The sequence below is a fragment of the Ornithorhynchus anatinus genome, chromosome 5 (assembly GCF_004115215.2).
Source record: "Ornithorhynchus anatinus isolate Pmale09 chromosome 5, mOrnAna1.pri.v4, whole genome shotgun sequence".
In the NCBI taxonomy this organism is placed as follows: domain Eukaryota; kingdom Metazoa; phylum Chordata; class Mammalia; order Monotremata; family Ornithorhynchidae; genus Ornithorhynchus; species Ornithorhynchus anatinus.
Window position 1 is genome coordinate 69113285 of NC_041732.1, and position 19793 is coordinate 69133077.

The following is a 19793-nucleotide window of genomic DNA, read 5'->3' on the forward strand; positions in this document are numbered from 1 at the left end:
TTGTCTTGTTTTTATCCGTCTGTCTCCCCCGATTAGACTGTGAGCCCGTCACTGGGCAGGGATTGTCTCTGTTGCCGAATTGTATGTTCCAAGCGTTTAGTACAGTGCTCTGCACAGAGTAAGCGCTCAATAAATACTATTGAATGAATGAATAAATGAAAGAGCACGGACTTGGGAGTCAGAGGACGTGGGTTCTAATCCTGGCTGTGTGACCTTGGGCAAGTCACTTAGCTTCTCTGTGTCTGTTACACTTTTAATCCCTTTTTTACAGATAAGGTGAGCCCCATGTGGGACATCCTGATTACCTTGTATCTTCCCCAGCACTTAGAACAGTGCTTGGCACATGGTAAGTGCTTATCAAACACCATCATTATTATTATATAAAAAAAATTCACGTCCTTTAGAGGGATGGCTTTGGAACCAGGACCAGCCTTCCCCTTGCCCCCCGACTCACCTCCCTCACACGAGCTCAGGGGATCCTCCTCGGACCCCAGCAGTCTCCTGAAGCAGACTCGCGGGCCCCCGGGAAGGCTTGCTGAGATCACGCAAGGGCCCGACCCTGACCCTCTTCCCTCCGCTGCCTCCTGATTCCTGGATGGCTCTCCCACAGGGAGAGGCAGGTCAGGCCGGTGCGGTGTCCAAATCAACACAACCGAACACACTCTCCCAATCAATCTTCAGACAAACAGGACCTGAGGTGGAGATAAGCCTGCCGCTGAAAGCTTTCTGGTAAACTGGGAGAGCTGTAGGCCTCCTATTCCCAGCAGAGAATGGGCGGCGGGAAGTACCTGGTCCTGCTGCCTCTACATTCCCCTCCTCCCCCAGCCCTCACCCCCGCTACAGCCCCCATCCCCACCCCCCACGGGCTTGCCTTTGCTTCCCCAAAAGAGACAACAGGAGGAAATTATTTCCTTAAAAAAAATCACATGACTCTCGAATCAGAAAAGAATGAGTGGGAGTAGAATTGCAAAAGGTTCAAACTAAATATTTGCAGCTGAACTTTGCCTGATGTTCACCCAGCCTGGTGCTCTTCTCCTAGCTCCCTGGTATGCTGTTTTCTTCTTTCTCTACCAGATCACATTCTAGAAAAAACTGCCTCCCTGTGAAATATTGCCCTTCGGCAGCAAATCACCCCGTAAGTGCTTTGGGATCTGGAAATGTGTTCATTTCACCCACTGCTACACCATTTGAGAATCTCTGCTTCTCCTCCCCTCCCCACTGCCCCTACTCACTCCCTCTGCTCTTTCCCCTTCCCCTCTCCACAGCACTTGTGTATATTTGTACATATTACTCTATTTTCTTAATGATGTGTATATATCTGATTCTGTTTATCTATATTTTGATGCTATTGATGCCTGTCTACTTCTTTTGCTTTGTTGTCTGTCTCCCCCTTCTAGACTGTGAGCTTGTTGTTGCGTAGGGATTGCCTCTATCTGTTGCCAAACTGTACTTTCCAAGCGCTTAGTACAGTGCTCTGCACACAGTAAGCGCTCAATAAATATGACTGAATGAATCAATGAATGAATGAACCCCAATCCTGTGCAGCAAAATCCCAAAAACGGCCTGTTATATGGGACAGAAGCGACTCACACAAAAAACTAACACAAAGCATCATTTTGCAAGGGGCAAACCTGAGAGCAGGATAGGAATTAGAGTAAATTTACCAACCAAGGGGCTTTCAGCTAGTGCTCTGATCCCATTTCGTCAAGGTGGGACTGGAAATCTTGAAGTTGGGCTTGTGCAGAAAATAAATCAATTGTATTAATTGAGCACGTACGGTGGCGGATCACTGTATTAGTTGGTAGGCATGTTTCCTGCCCACTAAGCACTTACAATCTAGAGGGGTAGACTGACATTAATATAATAAAATATGGATATGTACATATGTGGGGCTGAGGAAGGGGTGGGAAAACAAAGTTTTAAAAAAAAAAGACAAGGCAGCATGGCAGCTGGGTGGCTTCCCTGGGTTGCCCTTCCCAAAGGATTGGGGATCTGCATAGTTGAGATGGGCATGATAAGATGGTACAATCCTGAGAAGAGAGTTTGGAACCCCTCTTTCATTGGGAGAAAACTGGAGGAGAGGCAACGTGGTTTAGCAGATAGAGCACGGGTCTGGGAGTCAGAAGGACCTGCATTCTAATCCTGGCTCTGCCACATGTCTGCTGTGTGACCTTGGGCAATTCACTTTAATTCTCTGTGCCTCAGTTACCTCATCTGTAAAATGGGGATTAAGACTGTGAGCCCCATTTGGAACAGGGACTGTGTCCAACCTGATTAACTTGTATCTAACTCAATGTTTAGAACAGTACTTGGCACAAGTAAGCATTTAACAAGTTCAATGATAATAATAATAATTTTGGCATGGCCTACTGGAAAGAGCTTGAGAGTCAAAGGATCTGAATTCTAAGCTGGCTCTGCCATTTTCCTGCTCTTTGACCTTAGGCAAATTGCTTAACTTCTCTGTGCCTCAGTTTTCTCATCTGTAAAATGGAGATTAAATGCTTATTCTCCCTCCGCCTTAGACTGTGAGCCCCGTGTGGGACAGAGACTGTGTCTGACCTCATTATCTACCCCAGAGCTAAGTATAGTGCCTGGCACAAAGTAAGTGCTTAACAAATGTCACATTTATTAGTATTCATGTTTTTTGAAATCTTTAAAACCCCCAAATACCTTCTTATGGGATAAAATCAGTTCCCAAGTCCCAAACCAGAAACTTATCAGGGAAGAAATCAATTTCCGGGCACAAGGGGCATCCTAGAGGAAACTGTTTTGCTGGGCCCTGGTGTGGGGGGCTGGCCTTGAGGCTCTCCCAGCCACCCCCTTTGCTCTGCAGCATTTCCTGGGGTGGGGTGGGTGCTATTGGGAACTCCCCCCAACTGCGCCACTCCCATTGTATCTGTTGCCGACTTGTTCATTCCAAGCGCTTAGTACAGTGCTCTGCACATAGTAAGCGCTCAATAAATACTATTGAATGAATTTGCACTCTTGCACTGAGCCCACACAATTGTCTCCTCTAATGCTAACCTTCTCACACTGTACCTTGATCTCATTTATCTCATTGCTGACCTCTCGCCCAACGGGCTCACATTCATTCATTCAATAGTATTTATTGAGCGCTTACTATGTGCAGAGCACTGGACTAAGCACTTGGAATGTACAATTTGGCAACAGTTAGAGACAATCCCTGCCCAATGATGGGCTCACAGTCTAAACAGACTCACAGTCTAGAAGGGGGAGACAGACAAGACAAAACAAGTAGACAGGAATCACTACCATCAAAATAGATAAATAGAATCATAAATATATACACACCATTAATAAAGTAATAAATATGTACAAATATACACAAGTGCTGTGGGGAGAGGGGAAGGAGTTAGAGCAGAGGGAGGGAGTAGGGGCAACAGGGAGGGCAGGAGGAGCAGAGGGAAAGGGAGGGCTCAATCTGGGAAGGCCTCCTGGAGGAGGTGAGCCTTCAGTAGGGCTTTGAAGAGAGGAAGAGAGTTAGTTTGGTGGATGTGAAGAGGGAGGGCAGTCCAGCTCAGAGGTAGGACGTGGGCCAAGGGTCAAGGGCGTGACAGGTGAGAATGAGGCAAAGTGAGGATGTTGGCAGCAGAGGAGCGGAGTGTGCAGGGTGGGCTGTAGATGGAGAGAAGGGAGGTGAGCAAGGTGATGGAGAACTCTGAAGCCAACAGTGAGGTGATTTTGCTTGATATGAAGGTTGAGAGGCAACCACTGGAGATTTTTGAGGAGGGCAGTGACATGCCCAGTGTTTCTGCAGAAAGATAATCCGGGCAGTGGAGTGAAGTACAGGCTGAAGCGGGGAGAGATAGGAGGATGGGAGATCAGAAAGGAAGCTGATGCAATAATCCAGTTGGGATATTATGAGAGATTGTACCCGCAAGGTAGCAGTTTGGATGGAGAGGAAAGAGCAGATCTGGGCAATGTTGTGAAGTTCAGACCAGCAGGTCTTGATGACCGATTGGATGTGTGGGGTGAATGAGAGAGCAGAGTCAAGGATGACACCAAGGTCTTGCCCCTGGCCTGGAATGCCCTCCCTCCTCATATCTGACAGACAATTACTCTCCTCACATTCAAAGCCTTATTGAAGGCACATCTCCTCTAAGAGACCTTCTCTGACTAAACCCCACTTTTCCTCATCTCCTAATCCCTTCTGCATCACCCGGACTTGCTCACCTTATTCATTCCCAATCCCAGCCCCACAGCACTTATGTACACATCTGTAATTTATTTTTATTAATGTCCGTCTCCCCAACTAGACTGTAAGCTCATATTAGGCAGGGAATGGGTCTGTTTACTGTTATATTGTACTCTCCCAAGCGCTTAGTGTATGACACTGCACACAGTAAGTGCTCAATAAATATGACTAACTTAGGTTCCTTCTGCAGTTGCCCAGATGTAGCCGTGGGGTGTGTTCGAAAGTCCTGCAAAGAGCAAGCCAGAGGTTCCTCGCAACTGAACCAGCTACAACAGCCCCTGAAGAGGGCAAGGAAAAGCCGAGCACAGCAGGGAAACAAAAAGCATGGTCCCCCAGGGTCCCAGGTCCCCCTTCTCCTTCCAGGCATTTGACCACATCCACTGCATCACAATGGAGTTGGGCAGACTTGGGTGGGTGATCAGCCTTGGAGAGGGAGGGTAGCTGATGGCAGAGTCCTGGACAGAGGGGTGGGGGATAGGAAGGGGGGTCTGGGGTCTAGTCGTCTCCTGACAGTCTATGTGGAATCTGGCAAGTCGCTTAATTCTCTGTACCTCCACTTTCCTATCTGTAAAATGGAGATAGAAACCTCAGCCCCTGGAAGACAGAAATGAAATCCTCTGACTTGGAAATAGCTTTGGAAATAGAGGTGGTATTCCCCTGGCACAAAGCAGCTTTTCTTCCTCCAATGGGAATGCTTCTCTCCAACTAGGACGCAGGAATCACATTCCGATTTTCTAGATCACAGAGAAGTTTGTGACCCCTAGGCTGAGGGCATGGGCAAAAGACCAACTGGAAATCTAGTCACAAGAGATGCCATTCAGCAGTTGTTGAGCTCCATAAACCCAGCCGGTCCACCAAAGGGATAGGGTCTATGTTACTACTCTCTCATTTGGGGAAAAAAAAAAAGATTTGGGCTCAATAATAATAATGTTGGTATTTGTTAAATGCTTATTATGTGCAGAGCACTGTTCTAAGTGCTGGGGTAGATGCAGTGTAATCAGGTTGTCCCACGTGAGGCTCACAGTTAATCCCCATTTTACAGATGAGGTAACTGAGGCACAGAGAAGTTAAGTGACTTGCCCACAGTCACACAGCTGACAAGTGGCAGAGCTGGGATTTGAACTCATGACCTCTGACTCCCAAGCCCGTGCTCTTTCCACTGAGCCATGGTGCTTCTCAAATGCTAAAACTCTCCACCAAAGATGCACGGAGTCAACAGGCAAACAACCTTCAGAAAAGCATGCTCAGTTACTGGAACAGGAGAAGACACAGAGAGAGACTATCCCTTCCAGGAGAGGGGGCTGGAGAACAGGAGAGGTGATGGAACTGGAAAAGAAGCAGTGTGGTATAGTGGACAGAGCACGGGCCTAGGAATCAGAAGGACCTTGGTTCTAATTCTGGCTCCGCCACTTGTCTGCTTTGTGTCCTTGGGCAAGTCACTTCATTTCTCTGTACTTCAGTTACCTCATCTATAAAATGGGGATTAAGACTGTGAACCTCATGCAGAACATGGACTGTAACCAACTTGATTAGCTTGTATCTATTCCAGGGCTTAGCAGAGTTTTTGGCACATAGTAAGCACTTGACAAATACCATTTTTTTTTTAAAAGAGGTCATTTATCTCAAAACTGTCTGCTGGATCTGAGAAGGTGGCTGAACAGCGGGGAGTCCGAAAGCTGATGTTTCCACCTGTGGAGTCCTTGGACCCTGGAAGGAAGATGCCTAGCCCGGCCTTTTTTTTTCCAGCAGCCACAGAAACTGTTCCAAAGATTTGTGTGCCTCCCTGCACCCCATGCCCACCTCCACCCGCCCCCCTCACCCCCACCACAGACATTTATCATTTGTCTTTGCAGAGAGGGAGGTGGCTCCCAGGGTTGAATTAAAGTGACACCTCCGACTGCGGACTTGAATTCCTGTGCCGGGGAAAGGATGATTGCCACTCGTCCCCAACTACTTCAGCTGGAAGAACGGCAACAAAATCTAACCCTCCTGCAGTGGGAGGGCAGCAGGGCCTGAGAATTCTCCCTGGTTTCCCTACTTAGACTATGAGCTTCATGTAGGCAGGGATTGTGTCCAACTTGATTCATTTGCATCTACTCCAGTGCTAGAACAGTGTTTGGAACATAATCGCTTAACAATTACTATTATTATTATTATTTCCCTCAAATCTACTAGCCAAGCTCACAAGTTTTCACCATTCTGTTACTGGAGATGGGGAGTGGGAACCCCTGTGACATTTCTTTCTTTTTCCTTTTAAATGGTCTTTAAGCATTTACTATGTTCCAGGCACTATACTGAACACTAGGATAGATACATGATAATCAGGTTGGACACAGCCCCTGTCACACATGGGGCTCAGAGTTTAAGTAGGAGGGAAAACAGGTAATGAATTCCTCTTTTACAGACGAGGTAACTGAGGCACAGAGTCGTTAAGTGTCTTGACCAAGTTGACACAGCGACAAGTAGCGGAACAGGGATTAGGACCCAGGTCTTCTGACTATCAGACCCATGCCCTTTCAACTAGGTCATGTTACTTCCCAGGTTTAAGAGCGGGACAGGAAATCCAGTGGTGACTTTCAGCAGGCCACTATACTAGGTGATAAAGAATGGATGGGACTCCAGAAGCCTCTAGAGCTCTCTATTTGGCTCAGCTCAAGGTCAGTTTTCCCTTGAGATGGACAAAATGGCCCACAGAGTGGCCTGCCCTGTGGACCAGAAGCAGGCTTCCCCAAGCCCGTCACTTCCACTGGGGGCAGTTGGACCTCTGCACTGTTTCAGCTGCAGATGTAGAATGCGACCTCCCACACAGAGTGATTCCCAGACCAGCTGCGCCTGGGCATACTGACCAAATCTAGGGCCGACTCCATGGTGGGAAGGAACTGTTGTGGAAGGGAAGCGACAGCACTTCTACTGCTGAAGTCACTGCCCACCCGTCCCGCAGATATTTATAAGAATGGGAACAGCTGAATCCTTTGCCTCAGTGTTTCAATTTGTTTAGAGAGGCTTGCTAAATGATCCAAGTTGAGTCTGTATAGATATATTGAAATGAAACAAAATATATATGAAACATATACACACACATATATAAATGGAGTGGATTTTAAGTTCAGAAATCAATGTATTTATTGTGCATAGGTACAATAATTACAGAGTTGGTAGACACGTTCCCTGCCCACAATGAGCTTAGTGAGGAAAATCACTCCTCCTATCCCTGTAGCGCATTCAGATGGTTGCTGAATACAAAATAATAGTAATTAATAATAATGGTGCTTGTGAAGGATTTACTATGCAGCAAGCACTGTACTAAGAGCTGGGGTAGATATAAGGAATTCAGGTCATACACAGTCCCTGTCACAAAATAGGATTTCCAGTCTAAGTAAGAGAGACTGTATTAGACCGTAAGCCCGTCGATTAGACTGTAAGCCCGTCAAACGGCAGGGACAAGTCCCTGCCGTTTGACTGTCTCTATCTGTTGCCGACTTGTTCATTCCAAGAGCTTAGTACAGTGCTCTGCACATAGGAAGCGCTCAATAAATACTATTGAATGAATGAATGAGAAAACAGATATTGAATCACCAATTCATTGATAAGGAAATGGGCTCAGATAATTTTTTATGGTATTTCAGCACTTACATGTTCCAGGGACTATACTAAGCAATGGAATATTCATTCATTCGATCATATTTATTAAGTCTTACTGTGTGCAAAGCACTGTACTTAGCACTTGGGAAAGTACAATATAACAATAAACATTGACATTCCCTGCCCATAATGAACTTACATCTAAAGGAGGTTGGGGGTGGGTGGGGGAGGCAGACATCAATACAAATAAATAAATAAAATTGCAGATATGTACATAAGTACTGTGGGGCTAGGAGCGGGGAAAAGCAAAAGGAGCAAGTCAGGGCAATGCAGAAGGGAGTGGAAGATGAGGAAAAGTGGAGCTTAGTTTGGGAAGGCCTCTTGGAGGAGTTGTGCCTTCAATGAGGCTTTAAAAGGCAGGAGAGTAATTGTCTGTCAGATTTGAGAAGGGAGGGTGTTTCAGGCCAGAGGCAGTATGTGGGCTAGGAGTTGGTGGCAAGACAGGTGAGATCAAAGCACAGTGAGAAGGTAAGCACTAGAGTGAAATGTGAGGGCTGGGTTGCAGAAGGAGAGAAGCAAGGTGAGGTAGGAGAGGGCAAGGTGATGGAGTGTTTTAAAAACAATGGTGACAAGTTTTTGGTGGGTACTGACATGGATGGGCAACTACTGGAGGGGTTTTTTTAGGGTGGCGGGGGGTGACATGTCCTGAATAATTTTGTAGAAAAAATGATCCAGGAAACAGAGTGAAGTATGAACTGGAGTAGGGAGGGACAAGGAGGCCAGGAGGTCAGAAAGGAGGCTTATGCAGTAATTCAGGTGGGGTAAGATGAGTGATTGCATTAATGAAGTAGCAGTTTGGATGGAAAGGAAAAGGCAGATTTTAGCGATGTTGTGAAGGTGGGACTGACAGGATTCGATTACGGATAGAATACGTGAGTTGAATGACAGAGAGAAGTCAAGGATAACGCCAACTTTACAGGCTTGTGAAACAGGAAGGATGTTGTTGCCGTCTACAGTGATGGGAAAGGAGGGGGACAGGGTTTGGCTGGGAAGATAAGGAACTCTGTTTAGGACATGTTAAGTTTGAGATGAGAGGAGGACATCGAAGAAGAGATGTCTTGAAGCATGAGGAGAAGCAAGACTGGAGAGAGGGAGAAAGATCAGGGCTGGAGATGTAGAGTTGGGTATCATCTGCAGAGGTGGTACTTGAAGTCATGGGAGTGAATGAGTTCTGCAAGGGAGTAGGTGTATATGGAGAATAGAAGGGAATTCAGAATTGAACCTTGAGGGACCCCCATAGTTAGGGGTGGGATGTAGGGGAGGAGCCCGCGAAGGAGACTGAGAATGAATGGCCAGAGTGATAAGAGGAGAACCAGGAGAGGACAGAGTCAGTGAAGCCTTGGTTGGATAACTTTTCCAGGAGAAGGGGTGGTCTACATTGTCGAAAGCAGCTGAGAGGAATAGATACATGCTAATAATAATTGTCATTTGTTGATAATTTACTATGTGCCAGGCACAGGTCTAAGTGCTGGAATAGATATAAGATAATCAGGTTGGACACAGTCCCTGTCCCACAAAGGGTTCACATTCTTAATTCCCATTTTTTTCAGATGAGGTAACTTCTCTGTGCCTTAGCTAATTGACTTGCCCAAGGTCACACAGCAGACAAGTGGCATATTTGAACCCAGGTCCTTCAGAGACAGAGGGGGGAGACACTTCCTTTCTTGGGTAAGGGTGTCGCACTTCAGCAATACCTGGCTGAGGATGGCTGCTTCACTCTGGATGCAGCAGAACTAAACTTTTCCTCCTCATAACTTTCTCATCACTTGAAAATACCATCATTTTCTCTGTCTCTCGAGTCTGGAGACAAGGCATTATTCTTGACTTCTCTCTCAAGTCCTATATTCAGCCTGTTGTCAAATCCTGTTGGTTCTCCCCAGAATGAGCCACTTCCTCTTCATCCATGGCCTAGTGAATACAGGATGGGTCTGGGAGTCAGAAGGACTTGGGTTCTAATCCCAGCTCTGTTACTTGTCTGCTGTGTGACCTGAGCCAAGTCACTTCACTTTTCTTGGCCTCGGTCATCTCATCTGTAAAATGGGAATTAAGACTGTGAGCCCCATTTGGGAAAGGGACCGTGTCCAACCTGATTAGAGAAGCAGTATGGCTCGGTGGAAAGAGCCCGGACTTGGGGGTCAGAGGTCATGGGTTCATATCCTGACTCAGCTGCTTGTCAGCTGTGTGACTTTGGGAAAGTCACTTTACTTCTCTGTGCCTCAGTTACCTTATCTGTAAATTGGGGATGAAGCCTTTGAGTCCTATGTGGAACAACCCGATTACCTTGTATCTATCCCAGTGCTTAGAACAGTGCTTGGCACATAGCGCTTAAAAAATACCAACATTATCATTATTATTATTAGCGAGTGGCTTAGTGGAAAGAGCATGGGCTTGGAGTCAGAAGACACGGGTTCTAATGCTGGCTCTGCCACTTGTCGCTGTGTGACCTTGGGCAAGCTGTTTAACTTCTCTGTGCCTCAGTTACCTCATCTGTAAAATGGGGATTGACTGTGAGCCTCAAGTGGGCCAACCTGATTACCTTGTATCTACCCCAGTGCTTAGAATAGTGCTTGGCATACAGTCAGCACTTAAATACCATAATTTATTATTATCTTGAATCTCCTTCAGCACTTAGTACAGTGCCTGGACCATGGTAAGTAGATTTTTTTATGGTATTAAGCAAACCACCACACTAGTCCAAGCTTTTGTCGAATTCCAACAACCACTGCAGGAGACTTCTCACAAACCTACCCTCTCCAGTTCACACTTCACACTGCTGACCAGATAATTTTTCTAAGACATCATTGAGTGCACATCTCCCCACTTCTCAGAAGCTTCAATAGTTATCCATTTCGCTATGGCTTGAGCAGAAACACCTCATCATCTGTTATGACACTCAAGAAGCTTTTAGTCAGATTTCTTCTTCCTTCTTATCCTTTGTTCCTCTCCCACTACACCCCAGCTCACAGGCTCATTACTCTGTACCTCATTCTCATCTCCGGCCAACAACTCCTTGTTCGCATTCATTCCTCCTATCCCTTTTAAGGTATTTGTTAAGCATTTATTACGTGCCAGACACTGTACTAAGGGCTGGGGTAGCACAAGCTAATCAGGTTGGACACAACCATCTCCCACATGGGGTTCAGTCCTAATCTCCATTTTACAGATGAGGTAACAGGCCCAGGGAAGTTAAATGACTTGTCCAAGGTCACATAGCAGACAAGTAGCAGAAGTGGGATTAGAACCCAAGTCCTTCTGACTCCCAGGCCCATGCTCTACCCACTAGTCCATGCTGTTTATAATAATAATAATAATGATAATAATGATGGTATTTGTTAAGCACTTACTCTGTGCCAGGCACTGTACTAAGTGCTGAAGGAGATTCAAGATAATAATAATAATAAATTATGGTATTTAAGTGCTTACTGTATGCCAAGCACTATTCTAAGCACTGGGGTAGATACAAGGTAATCAGGTTGGCCCACTTGAGGCTCACAGTCAATCCCCATTTTACAGATGAGGCACCAAGGTGGATATGAGAAGCAGCGTGGCTCAGTGGAAAGAGTACGGGCTTGGGAGTCAGAGGTCATGAGTTCAAATCCCAGCTCTGCCACTTGTCAGCCGTGTGACTGTGGGCAAGTCACTTAACTTCTCTATGCCTCAGTTACCTCATCTGTCAAATGGAGATTAACTGTGAGCCTCACATGAGACAACCTGATTACCCTGTATCTACCCCAGTGCTTAGAACAGTGCTCTGCACATAGTAAGTGCTTAACAAATACCAACATTATTCTTCTTCTTATTATAAGCAAATCAAGTTCAGTCCCTGTCCCGCGTGGGGCTCACATTCTCAACTCCCATTTTACAGAAGTGGTAATTGAGACACAGAGATGTGAAGTGACTTGTTCAAGGTCACAGAGCAGACAAGTGGCAGAGCCAGTATTACCTGCTTATGCTGCAGACCACTGCTCTCCCCATCTTCAAAGTCCTTCTGAAATCACATCTCCTCCAAGAAGTATCGCTGATTAATCTCTCAGATAAGAAGCATTATGGCATAGTGGATAGAGCATGGGCCTGGGAGTCAAAATATCATGAATTCTAATTCTGCCTCTGCCACTTGCCTGCCATGTGGCAAGCCATTTTACTTCTCCATGCAAGCAGCATGGCATAGTGGATAGGACACGGGCCTGTGAGTCAGAAGATCATGGGTTCTAATTCCAGCTCCACCACTTGTCTGCTGTGTGACCTCAAGAAAGTCACTTCACTTCTCTGTGCCTCAGTTACCTCATCTGTAAAATGGGGAATAAGACTGTGAGCCCCATGCTGGACAGGGACTGTGTCCAATCTGATTTGCTTATATCCACCCCAGGGCTTAGTACAGTGCCTGGCACATAGTAAGTGCTTAAATACTACAATTATTCATTATTATTATATTAAGACCGTAAACCCCATGTGGAACAGGGGCTGTGTCCAACCTGATTACCTTTTATCTACCCCAGTGCTTAGAACAGTGCTTAGCACATAGTAAGTGCTTAACAGATACCATAATTATCTCCCCATCATATTTCCCCCCACTTCTGGCACTTCTAATCCCTACACATGTGGGAACTCACCCCCCAACAAACATTTATGTACATCTGTTTCTTCTCCTTACCTGTAATTTTTTAGTGCCTGCCATAGTTCCCTCTCCCATCCTTCATTGTAAACTACTTGAGGTCAAGGTTCACATCCATTAACTCCACTGAACTCCTCCAAGAGCTTAATACAGTGCTCTGCCCAGAATAAGCACTCTGATAAACACTAATGAATGCAGCACCACTCCTCCAAATCCTATCCAGAGCTGGTTTTCCCCTGCCAATCAATCCCTGAGGAAAATATCTTCAGCTTGTAAGCAATTCACACACCTGAGATAAATTATTGTCCTATGGCTTTAAGAGGTGTTAGGCCATTTAGCACCCATATATGAGGGAAGTCCTTGAAAAATGGATTCAATTAACACTACTGTTTTTACATTATTTGACTGTAAGCCTTTTGAGGGCATGGGCTGTCTTTTGGTTCTTTTCTATTTTCCCAAGTGCCCAGTACAAAACTCTGTAACCAGTAGGTACTCAATAAATAATTAATTAATTGATGCTAAAAGTTAAACATCAGGGTTAATATAAAACATAATAGAGGGGGTCTTTGTCCTTACAGCACAGGTGAGCTGACTTAAAATATTCCTTTTTTTTAATTGGTTTCAACCACCTTTGAGAAGCAACCACTTCCAGAGCAGAATGCAGCAATTATTAAGTGGCCTATTAGCCCTAGGGGGAAAAAGGGGGGGGGGAAGAAGTGGGGGGGAGAAGAGGGGGAGAGGGAGAGAGAAAGAGAGAAGTTGGGAGGGGGGGAGTGCATGGTGAAGTAGATAGAGCATGGGGGACTAAGAGTCAGAAGATCACAGGTTCTAATCCTAACTCCACCATTTATCTGCTGTGTGACCTTGGTCTTAATTAACTTCTCTATGCCTGTTACCTCATCTATAAAATGGGGATCAAGACTGGGAGCCCCACGTGGGACAGGGGTTGTGTCCAACCCGATTTTCTTGTATCCACCCCAGCCTTTAGTACAGTGCCTGACACATAGTAAGCAGTTAATACCATAATTATTATTAAGTCAAGAAATCCATCATGCACCTTGGAGAGCATCCAGGACAGTGGGATGGACAGGATGACTAGCATAAAATGCCCAAGGATTTAATTTTTTTTAAAGTAGCCCCAAGTGGTCAGTTGCATGTATCAGCTGAACAGATCCATGATACAAACGCTTGGCGAATGCGCCATCGCTGCCGGATATAAATAAAAGCGGGGGAAAGGAGCCAAAAGTGAGGGGAGCAGGGGGAACCGCAGTCTACTTAATCTAAAGCTGTCAGGGCGATGATGTTCCGGACCCTTCAATTCCCAGAAATGTCAAAAGGTTAAAGCACAGGCTCTCCCCTGACTGCCGTGGGACCATTAGGTTGTTTTACAGTTTGGGGGAGGTTGTGGGAGGTGAGGGGAGTGCATGCAGAAGCCCACCAAGGTCAGTTCCCCCCATACCCTAGAAACCCACCTTCCCCCACGCGGGTTGAGTAACAGGGTGAAGCAGCATGGCGTACTGGATACAGCACGAGCCTAGGAGTCAGAAGGCCAGGGGCTCTAATTCCAGCTCCACCACTTGTCTTCTGTGTGGCCTTGGGCAAGTCACTTTACTTCTCTGGGCCTCAGTTACCTCATCTGTGAAATGGGGATTGAGACTGTGATCCTCATATGGAGAGAAGCAGCGTGGCTCAGTGGAAAGAGCACGGGCTTAGGAGTCAGAGGTCATGGGTTCTAATCCCGCCGCTTGTCAGGTGTGTGACTTTGGGCAAGTCACTTCACTTCTCTGTGCCTCAGTTACCTCATCTGGAAAATGGGGAGTAAGACTGTGAGCCCCGCATGGGACCTCATTACCCTGAATCTATCCCAGCACTTAGAACAGTGCTCGGCAAATAGTAAGCGCTTAACAAATACCAACATTTTTATTACTATATGGGACAGGGACTGTGTCCAACCCGATTTGCTTGTATCCATCCCAGCATTTACTGCAGTACCTAGCCCATAGTAACCACTTCACAAAAACCACAATTATTATTATGTCACCTGACAGGAACCAGATCTTCAGGGGCAGGGGGGAGGGGAGTGGGCAGGGAGTGTGTTATATTGTTGGGGTTGTAATAACTATGGTATTTTAGTGCTTACTATGCGCCAGGTTCTGCTAAGCGCTGGAGTGGAGACAAATTGGGTTGGACACGGTCCCTGTACCACACAGGGCTCAGAGCCTCAATCCCTAGTTTACAGATGAGGTAACTGAGGCAGGGAGACGTGAAGTGACTTGACCAAGGTCACACAGCAGATAGGCGGCAGAGGTGGGATGACAGCCCATGACCTCGGGGCTCCCAACCCTCTGTTGTACTCCCCCAAGCGCCCTTAGTACAGTGCACAGTACACGTTCAGTAACAACGGCTGATTAAGGGAGGGAGAGGGGTGCGTGCAAGAGAAGCAGCATAGCTCAGTGGAAAGAGCAAGGGCTGGGGAGACTGAGGTCATGGGTTTGAATCGCAGCTCTGCCACTTGGCAGCTGTGTGACTGTGGGCAAGTCACTTCTCTGTGTCAGTGACCTCATCTGTAAAATGGGGATGAAGTCTGTGAGCCTCACAGGGGACAACCTGATAACCCTGTATCTACCCCAGCGCTTAGAAGAGTGCTCTGCACATAGGAAGCGCTTAACAAATACCCACCTTATTATTCTCTGTGCCTCAGTAACTTCATCTGTAAAACAGGGATGAAGACTGTGAGCCTCATGGGGGACAACCTGATGACCCCGTACCTACCCCCAGTGCTTAGAAGAGTGCTCTGCACATAGGAAGTGCTTAACAAACATCCATCTTATTTTCTGCCTCAGTGACTTCATCTGTAAAATGGGGATGAAGACTGTGCACCTCACAGGGGACCACCTGATGACCCTGTATCTTCCCCAGCGCTTAGAACAGTGCTCTGCACATAGGAAGCACTTAAATACCCACCTTATTATCTCTGTGCCTCAGTGACATCATCTGTAAAATGGGGATGAAGACTGTGAGCCTCCCTGGGGACAACCTGATTACACTGTATGCATCCCAGCGCTCAGAATAGTGCTCTGCACATAGGAAGCGCTAAACGAATACCCACATTATTATCATGTGCAAGTGGAGCATGAAGCCAACCAACTTTAAGCGTGGCTTTGGGGTTGGCCCAGAGGAGCGGCAGCAAGGGGGCTGCGGGCGAGGAGGCAGGTGGGCTAGCAGGAGAGGCAGGTGGGCCAGCGGGAGGGGCAGGTGGGCCAGCGGGAGGGGTAGGTGGACTAGTGGGAGGGGCAGGTGGGCCAGCGGGAGAGGCAGGTGGGCTAGGGGGAGGAGCAGGTGGACTAGTGGGAGGGGCAGATGGGCCAGCGGGAGGGGCAGGTGGGCCAGCGGGAGGGGTAGGTGGACTAGTGGGAGGGGCAGGTGGGCTAGGGGGAGGAGCAGGTGGACTAGTGGGAGGGGCAGATGGGCCAGCGGGAGGGGCAGGTGGACAGCGTGGCTCAGTGGAAAGAGCACGGGCTTTGGAGTCAGAGGTCATGGGTTCAAATCCCAGCTCGGCCACTTGTCAGCTGTGTAACTTTGGGCAAGTCACTTCACTTCTCGGTGCCTCAGTTCCCTCATCTGTAAAATGGGGATTAAGACTGTGAGCCCCACGTGGGACAACCTGATTCCCCTGTGTCTACCCCAGCGCTTAGAACAGTGCTCGGCACATAGTAAGCGCTTAACAAATACCAACATTATTATTAGCAGTAGTAGGAGAGGCAGGTGGGCTAGCGGGAGGAGCAGGTGGACTAGTGGGAGAGGCAGTGGACAAGCAGGAGAGGCAGGTGGGCTAGCGGGAGGGGCAGGTGGACTAGTAGGAGAGGCTGGTGGGCTAGCGAAGGGGCAGGTGGACTAGCGGGAGGGGCAGGTGGACAAGTAGGAGAGGCAGGTGGACAAGTAGGAGAGGCAGGTGGGCTAGCGGGAGGGGCAGGTGGACTAGCGGGAGAGGCAGGTGGACAAGTAGCAGTAGGTGGACTGAGAAGCAGCGTGGCTCAGTGAAAAGAGCACGGGCTTTGGAGTCAGAGGTCATGAGTTCGAATCCCAGCTCTGCCACTTGTCTGCTGTGTGACCTTGGGCAAGTCACTTCACTTCTCTGGGCCTCAGTTCCCTCATCTGTAAAATGGGGATGAAGACTGTGAGCCCCACGTGGGACAACCTGATTCCCCTGTGTCTACCCCAGCGCTTAGAACAGTGCTCTGCACAAAGTAAGTGCTTAACAAATACCAACATTATTATTATTATTAAGTAGGAGAGGCAGGTGGGCTAGCGGGAGGGGCAGGTGGACAGGTAGGAGAGGCAGGTGGACAAGTAGGAGAGGCAGGTGGGCTAGCGGGAGAGGCAGGTGGGCTAGCGGGGCTGCACGGCGAGCGGGAGCGGCCGGTCCTGCTCCAACCCGTGCAGAGCCTCGAGGCCTCCCGCGACCTGCTTTCATTTTGCACACTCAAAAAGGGAAGCAGAGGCGGCGCTTCTTCTTCTCCTCCCCCCCCCACCCCTTCCCGCCGCTAAGCCCCGCGGGCCGGGCTGGTGCAGCGCAGTGCTGGGGCCGGCCCGTCCCTCCCCGCCTCGCAAAAGCCGCAGCGTGGCTCAGTGGAAAGAGCCCGGGCTTGGGAGTCAGAGGGCGTGGGTTCGAATCCCACCTCCGGGGAACTTTGGGCCAGTCGCTTCGCCGGGCCTCAGTGACCTCATCTGGAAAAGGGGGGTGAAAAGTGTGAGTCCCACGTGGGACATCTTGAGCAGCTTGCATATTCCCCCCCCCAGCGCTTAGAACAGTGCTGTGCACATAGTAAGCAATTAACAAATACCAACGTAATTATTATTATTATTATTATAATTACTCACCCCGAGCTGCCGAAGCCAAGGGGAGAGGGGGCCCACGCATGCGCAGACGGAGGCGCCCGCGGCTCTTTTCCCCCCTATGACGTCACCGGGGGCGGGGCAAGTCTTTGGTTGACGCTCAGCTTTTCGCACCTTTCCCACGCGGGCGGGCGGGAAAAGGGCGAATTATCCCTCCTCCCCCTACCTCTCCTTCCTTCTCCTTTCATTCGGTAGTCTTTATTGAGCGCTTCCTATGTGCAGAGCACTGTACTAAGCGCTTGGAATAATAATATTGGTATTTGTTAAGCTCCTACTATGTGCAGAGCACTATTTTTTTGCTCTGATACAGGGGGTAGGGGGTAGGTACGGGGTCATCAGGTTGTCCCCCATGAGGCTCACAGTCTTCACCCCTGTTTTACAGATGAGGTTACTGAGGCATAGAGAATAATAATGTTGGTATTCGTTAAGTGCTTACTATGTGCAGAGCACTGTGCTAAGCGCTGGGGTAGATACAGGGTTATCAGGTTGTCCCCTGTGAGGCTCACAGACTTCATCCCCATTTTACAGATGAGGTCACTGAGGCACAGAGAAGTGACTTGCCCACAGTCACACAGCTGCCAAAAAAATAGCAAGTAAGCGCTTACTATGTGCAGAGCACTGTTCCAAGTGCTGAGGTAGATAATAATGATAATGTTGGTATTTGTTAAGCGCTTACTATATGCAGAGAACTGTTCTAAGTAATGGGGTAGATAATAAATGATAATAATAATAATGTTGGTATTTGTTAAGCGCTTACTACGTGCAGAGCACTGTTCATTCAATAGTATTTATTGAGTGCTTACTATGTGCAGAAGCACTGTACTAAGCGCTTGGAATGAACAAGTCGGCAACAGAGATAGTCCACTGTTCTAAGCGCTGGGGTAGAGACAGGGTCATCAGGTTGTCTCACAGGAGGCTCACAGTCTTTATCCCCATTTTGCAGATGAGGTCACTGAGGCACAGAGAAGTGAAGTGACTTGCCCACAGTCACACAGCTGACAAGTGGCAGAGCTGGGATAATAATGTTGGTATTTGTTAAGCGCTTACTGTGTGCAGAGCACTGTTCCAAGTACTGGGGTAGATAATAATAATAATGTTAGTATTTGTTAAGCATTTACTATGTGCAGAACACTGTTCCAAGTGCTGGGGTAGATAATAATAATAATGTTGGTATTTGTTAAGTGCTTACTATGCACAGGGCACTGTTCTAAGTGCTGCGGTAGATGATGATAATGTTGGTATTTGTTAAGTGCTTACTATGTGCAGAGCACTGTTCCAAGTGCTGAAGTAGATAATAACAATAATGTTGGTATTTGTTAAGTGCTTACTATATGCAGAGAACTGTTCTAAGTGCTGGGGTAGATAATAATAATAATAATGTTGGTATTTGTTAAGTGCTTACTACGTGCAGGACACTGTTCTAAGCTCTGGGGGAAATAATAATAATAATGTTGGTATTTGTTAAGCGCTTACTATGCGCAGAGCACTGGGGGAGATAATAACAATAATGTTGGTATTTGTTAAGCGCTTACTATGCGCAGAGCACTGTTCTAAGCACTGGGGGGATAATAATAATAATGTTGGTATCTGTTAAGTGCTTACTATATGCAGAGCACTGTTCTAAGTGCAGGGGGAGATAATAATGTTGGTATTAGTTAAGCGCTTACTATGCGCAGGGCACTGTTCTAAGCACTGGGGGGGATAATAATAATAATGTTGGTATCTGTTAAGTGCTTACTATATGCAGAGCACTGTTCTAAGTGCAGGGGGAGATAATAATGTTGGTATTAGTTAAGCGCTTACTATGCGCAGGGCACTGTTCTAAGCACTGGGGGAGATAATAATAATGTTGGTATTTGTTAAGCGCTTACTATGCACAGGGCACTGTTCTAAGCGCTGGGGGAGATAATTATAATAATGTTGGTATTTGTTAAGCGCTTACAATGTGCAGAGCACTGTTCTTAGCACTGGGGTAGATACAGGGTCATCGGGTTGTCCCCCATGAGGCTCACAGTCTTCATCCCCATTTTACAGATGAGGTCACAGGCTCAGAGAAGTTAAATGACTTGCCCAAAGTCACAGCTGACAAGCGGTGGAGCTGGGATTCGAACCCATGATCTCTGACTCCCAAACCCGGGCTCTTTCCACTGAGCCATGCTGCTTCTCTCTCTCTATATATATACAATTCAGCAACAGATGGAGACCATCCCTGCTCAATGACGGGCTCACAGTCTAATTGGGGGAGACAGACGGACAAAAACAAGACAACATAATCACAATAAATAGAATCAAGGGAATGTACACCTCATTAACAAAATAAATAGGGTAATAAAAATATATACAAATGAGCACAGTGCTCTGCCACCGGCTCAGCTGCTCCAGAGTGGCTCAGTGGAAAGAGGCCGGGCTTGGGAGTCAGAGGTCATG

General features: G+C 47.4%; 1 protein-coding gene across 2 annotated transcripts in view; it reads right to left on the bottom strand.

The window, feature by feature from the left end:
* Positions 1-17402, bottom strand: part of H6PD (hexose-6-phosphate dehydrogenase/glucose 1-dehydrogenase) — a 36500-nt gene extending 19098 nt beyond the window's left edge. Inside the window, exon 1 of one of the 2 annotated variants that reach the window (XM_029065384.1) lies at positions 17352-17402. In XM_029065384.1, the coding sequence (XP_028921217.1) occupies positions 17352-17391 (40 nt within the window). In that variant the 5' untranslated portion in view covers positions 17392-17402. Of the gene's footprint in view, positions 1-454; positions 791-17351 lie in introns of those variants that run through there. The other variant, XM_029065386.2, reaches the window with a different exon arrangement.
* Positions 17403-19793: the final 2391 nt, after the last annotated feature.